The 5,917-nt window shown below is 36.5% G+C and overlaps 1 protein-coding gene across 1 annotated transcript; it reads right to left on the bottom strand.

Moving 5' to 3' along the window:
• Positions 1-885: 885 nt before the first annotated feature.
• LOC125124623 (olfactory receptor 7C2-like) lies at positions 886-1,863 on the bottom strand. The gene has a single exon (XM_047774679.1). The coding sequence runs from the start codon at positions 1,840-1,842 to the stop codon at positions 886-888; it is 957 nt and encodes a 318-aa protein (XP_047630635.1). The 5' UTR covers positions 1,843-1,863.
• Positions 1,864-5,917: the final 4,054 nt, after the last annotated feature.

The raw sequence follows: 5,917 nt of genomic DNA, 5'->3' as shown, positions 1-5,917 counted from the left end.
TTTTTTGACGGTGTTCTGAGATGCCTACATATCTAGCTACTGAACTTAAGGGAAAGTAATAGTTTAATTCAGGGACAAGAAAACTTTTACAGTGAAGGGCCAAGTAATAAGTATTTTAGGCTTTTTATACAACTAACTAAATCTACTGTTGTAGCATGAAAGTAACTGTAGAAAATATATACACAAATGAGAATGGGTCTATTCCAATAAAACTTGATTAAAAAAACATCAAAAAGTATCAAAATGTTTGTTTCTCATAGGTTCCATTTGAAGTTAGTCTTTATGCAGCTGTTTTTAATGGATTGACTTTTGCTTCCCAGAAATTCTTAACCTTCAGATCTTTAGAATTTGTCCTTATTTGGAAATAGGTTTGCTATGGATATAATTAGTCAAGTTAGGACAAGGTCTCTAGTGGAGAAGATTATTCCTTTAATTAATATGGCAGGGATCCTTATAAAAGGAGGAAATTTGGATATCGTTACACACAGACACAAACACACAGGGATGACAACTTATGTAGATAAATTCAGAGATCAGGGTGATGCTTCTATTTGCTAAGGAAGGCCAAAGATGACCAGAAAAGTAAAAGAAGCTAGATATGGAACAGATTTTTCCTCACAACCCATAGAGGGAACCAATTCTGCTGATGCCTTGATTTCCAAATTCTATACTCTAGAGCTGTGAGACAAAAAATGTCTGCTATTTAAGCCATGTGTTTTGTGGTACTTTGTCATATCTGCCCTATAAAAACAATCAAGACAAAATATGAGCAAAATCAAGACAAAGTTAGATATAGTAATTCCTGGAGTAAGAGAGAATAAACTGATATTTGGAGACATCAAAGATCCATGGAAAATGCCTACTAAATGGTCTGAGGCTGGCTACTTATGAGAACCCTGCAACATCCTCATCACTGAGAGATGCTACTCTGCCAAGGAGTCTAATCAGGGCCCCCTTCATGTCCCTGTTCCTCAGACTGTAGATGAAGGGGTTCAGCATGGGGGTGACCATGGTGTATATCACCGAGGCCACCAGACTTGTCCTAGAGGATGAAGTCGCTGTCGAACTGAGGTAGACCCCAAGGCTTGTGCCATAGAACAAGGAAACAACTGAGAGGTGAGACCCACAGGTGGGAAAGGCTTTGTGCTTGCCCTTGGATGATGAAATTCTCAGGATGGACGAGAAAATCTGAGAATAAGAAAAGAGGATCCCAGAGAGAGGAAAAATACCTAGGACAACAACTACAAAATACACTACTATGTTATTGATGAGGGTATTTGAACAGGCAAGCTTTAGGACTTCAGGAAGATCACAAAAGAAGTGTGGAATATTCATGTTCATGCAGAAGGACAGCCTCAAGAGGGTCAAAGTATCAAGCAGGGAGCCTGTGACACTGATGCACCAGGACCCCAGAGCCAGCATCCCACACACCTGGGGATTCATGATGACTGTGTAGTACAGGGGGTGACAGATGGCCACAAAGCGGTCATAGGCCATCACAGCCAGGATTAAATTGTCCAGGCAGCCAAACACCAAGAAAAAAAATATCTGGCTGAGGCAGCCTGCATAGGTGATAACTTGGCTCTGTGTCTGTATATTCATCAGCATCTTTGGGATGGTAGTGGAGCTGAAACCGATGTCAGCAAAGGACAGGTTGGAGAGGAAGAAGTACATTGGCATGTGGAGGTGAGAGTCTGAGATAATGGCTAAGATAATGAGCAAGTTTCTAGTGAATGTGGTCAGGTACATGGACAGAAGCAACCCAAAGAGGAGAGGCTGCATATCTGGCTCATCTGTGAATCCCAGAAGGAGAAAGTATCTTGTTTGGTTTCTCATTTCCATGTAGCTGCTGCATTTGTCTAGAATGAGGTAAAAAAAATAACACTCCAGCATTTACTCCAAATGAGACTTCACCAGAATGACAGAAACATCCTTAATCCAAACCCAGGGAATTCATTAAGTCATTCATGTGAGCTAATGGTTTTATCTTTTTGATGACAAATTGTGGTTACCCTTGGTACCTAGAAAATCTTTTTCTAGGTTCAGTGGTTCTCTCTGAATAAAAAATATTTGGTATAAATAAGAGAAGCAAAGATTATTGACTCAACCATAATTTGGAAAATTATAAGTGAGAAAATGCTCCATGTAGATAATGTGACTGTAAAAATGATCTATTATTCTGATAAAAATTATGATTTAATCTGTAAAGACTTAATTTTAATCTATATATAGTTAACTATTAAGAATTTATCTTAATTACAAAGTTCAATGCATTAGCTTAGAAAAAGTCTCAAGATAAAAAACGTTCATAAAAGAAAATATAAATGGGTAATAACTGAGAAAATGCTCTTTCTACTACTTATCTATGATGGGTGCCCCTTTTAATGCTACAATTAAACACTTTTAAAAAATATTAAGTATGCAAATTTCCATCATGTGCAAAGAAAAAAACCTCAAAAACCTATATGAGAAGGTAGTTTACCTGCTTTTTTGGACTGGAAAATTCAAATCAGCATACCTATCTTTTATCACTAGATAGATATTTGCTGAACTCCAAAGGAAAATGGCTTATAACAACATTCACCAAAATGTGGACAGGGGTCATCTTTGAGCGTTAGCATGAATTTTGAATTTTGATTCATTTTTCCCACTATATATTTCAAAAAGTCTAAATGGGCAAACATGTAGTCTATCATCAAGAAACAAACTCTTTAAAATTTGAAGATATTATTAATAAAAGTTATACAAAACATAACTAGTTAAAACAGAAAATTGAGCTAAATCAGAGCTAAAGAATGAAAAATACGAATGGGGTGTTTGGGGTTGGTGGATACAAACTATTATATTGAGAATGGATAAGCAAGGAAGTCCCACTGTACAGCACAAGGAACTATATCCAATCTGTTGGGATAGACCATGCTGGAAAATAGAATGAGAAAAAGAATATATATATACATATATATATATATATATATATATATATATATATGACTGGGCACTATGCTGTACAGCAGAATTTGACACAACACTGTAAATCAACTATGCTGTAATGAAAAGAAATGATAAAAGAATAAAATATTTATAACAAAAATAAATTTCAGAGCTAATTCTATGGCAAAGCAAAATAGACAAAATCATGTTTAATGAAAGAACTAAAAAGAAAAAGAACAGATGGCTAAAATCAGGAATGATAAAAGTGAAAAATATATATACATGAAAATACTCTGGAGTTCCTGTCGTGGCGCAGTGGTTAACGAATCCGACTAGGAACCATGAGGTTGCGGGTTCGGTCCCTGCCCTCGCTCAGTGGGTTAACGATCCGGCGTTGCCGTGAGCTGTGGTGTAGGTTGCAGACGCGGCTCAGATCCCGCGTTGCTGTGGCTCTGGCGTAGGCCGGTGGCTAGCTCCGATTCAACCCCTAGCCTGGGAACCTCCATATGCCGCGGGAGCGGCCCAAGAAATAGCAACAACAACAACAACAACAACAAAAAAGAGAAAAGAAAAAAAAAAAGAAAATACTCTTCAAGATAATTTTTCCAACTCCATGTTAAAAACCTGAAAATCTCTAAGAAGTGAATTATTAATGTATTGGTTGATTTAGCATAGAGGACTACAGATCAATAATTAAGGAAGGAATTAAATAAGTATGAAAACTTACTTCCAAAAGTGCCATAGTGGAAGCATTAGAAGTGGCAGAAACATTAGAAGACCTTTTTAAGTATTACAGAAGAAAGAAAAGTCTGCCATAACTAATATTTATTTATTAACATCCTGGAAATTCTAACCCAGGCAATAGTAGGAAAAGAAGAAATATGAGTTCTAAATTCTATTGTTTGAAGATGATAGATTGGTTGCAGATAATGAATCGTCAGCTGAAAATCTCTCGTCACTGAATGTGATTTTAGTAAGACAGTTAATATAAAACAAATGTACAAAAAACATTAGTCATCTAAAAGTGACATTCAGTGGCATATAGTATATTCATTATGTTTCTATATAGTTCCAAAACGTTTTTCTCACTGTGGGAATTCCCTGTACTATCTTCATAACTTTTTTGTAAATCTCAAATTATTCAAAAATGAAAATTACCCAAAAAAGTGTGTGCAAGAGAAAAGAACAGTAATGTTCAAAAGCACAGTTAAATCTCTTAGAAAACAGATCACAATCACTTCAAATATTAACAAAAACAGAAATTTCCTGGGACAGGGACTGGAAACCTGCCAATACACAGTAAATGACCGATAAATTTGCTAAATAAGCTGAAATAATTGAGACATGCATGTTCAAGCACTTGAGCTATGTTTAACATGTTGTAGTTATCACTATTTTTTAAAAATTAGGTACAATTGACATATACCATTATATTAGTTCCAGGTGTGTGTCATAATGATTTGATCTTGGTATATATTACAAAGTTATCACAACCATTAATGTAGTTAACAACTGTTTATATGCATAATTACAACATTAATCCTTCTAATGAGGACTTTTAAATCTAGTCTTTTAGCATCTTCCATATATGCTCTCCAGAATGACTAAATATAGTCACCATGATTGACATTATATCACCATAACTTATTCATTTTATCCATGGAAATTTGTATATTTTGACCCCCTTAACTCACTTCCACCATCACTACTGGCAGTGACCGAACATCACTCTTTTTTTTATTATTTAAAGAATGAATATGTGTTTACAGTAATGCAGTGATAATGATTAATATGTATAGATGCTTATTAGCTATTAAAATAAATTAATTTAAAATACATGATCTACTTTAATTTAATCCTAATATTAATGCTATGAAACGGACACTACCATTATCCCCTTTTTTAAAAAGTTGAAACAGAGATACAGAATCATTAAGTAACATATCAGAAGATGGATTAATGAACTTGTAAGTGATAACTTTTTGGAATCCCAGGGAACATTTCTTGTTTGAATGCATAAGATTTGATAGGTAAAGGAATCAGAAGCATCTTTTTTAGAGGAGAATAGAGGCAACTGCATGGCTCCTGAAGAATGACCAAGCTGTCTGGATACTGGATAAGAAACTTGAGAGATGTTGGGATCTGAGAGGTCAGTTTCCATTAGGAAGATGACAGCTCCTCAGAAGTGGGTTTCAGAAGAGAGAGGAAGGAAGCTGAGAGAAGAGTGTTTGACAGAGACTCAGGAATTGAATTGTGTAGAATGCTTTAGTAAATAGAATCTCCTCATCACATTATCCCCATCTCTGCCATTAGAATTAATGCTCTGAGAGCTCTGCCTGCCACCATACCTGTTTCCCACAACAGTACTGTAATGTTATCACTGGGCCTCTAGTTTTCTGGGGCTTTCTTCCCTGGGTGATGGATGTTCAACTCAGCTCCAAGGAAAGTAAGGGAGGGTGGCACCAGGCATCGATTCTCTGAAATGGCAGAGTTGAACTCCTTTCTTCCCGGAATATTGGAGCTGTAGACTAGAGGTGTAAGGGACATAGTTACTGTTTCTGTGGCTTCAGAGGTTGAAGTTTATTAGATGTTCATTAAATTAATTGTTCCAGTGTTGTTCTATTCTCCGAGAAATTTGGTTCCCATGAGGGAGGGAGAAAAATAGAAAGGAGATTCTTTTCTGCTGCTTTTGTACCCATGGGAGCATCTTGGATATGAAATATGTGCATCCCCTCCCCAGGCCTCTTAGTCATGAGGTTAACTATCAAAATATGATAACACATTTTTCAGGACCTTGTGAAAGTCCAACTGGACTTGGAGTTGTCATCAGGGATCCGGGACATACCCAACTCCCAAAAAAACCTATTTCCAGTGATGTCTATTCATACTCATGAAAGTGCAATCTCCAGAAATTTCCAGGCATGCAGTGAGAGAAATATGGTGAGAGGTGGATGGCTGGCTGTACAATCAGGGCTCTGCAGGTACC

The sequence above is a fragment of the Phacochoerus africanus genome, chromosome 4 (assembly GCF_016906955.1).
Source record: "Phacochoerus africanus isolate WHEZ1 chromosome 4, ROS_Pafr_v1, whole genome shotgun sequence".
NCBI lineage: Eukaryota > Metazoa > Chordata > Mammalia > Artiodactyla > Suidae > Phacochoerus > Phacochoerus africanus.
The sequence above is the reverse complement of the archived record's forward strand: the minus strand, read 5'-3'. Positions and strand labels throughout refer to the sequence as shown.

Bases quoted from the DNA above. Each gene is read 5' to 3' on its own strand.
- LOC125124623 (XM_047774679.1), bottom strand. From the start codon at position 1,842: ATGGAAATGAGAAACCAAACAAGATACTTTCTCCTTCTGGGATTCACA.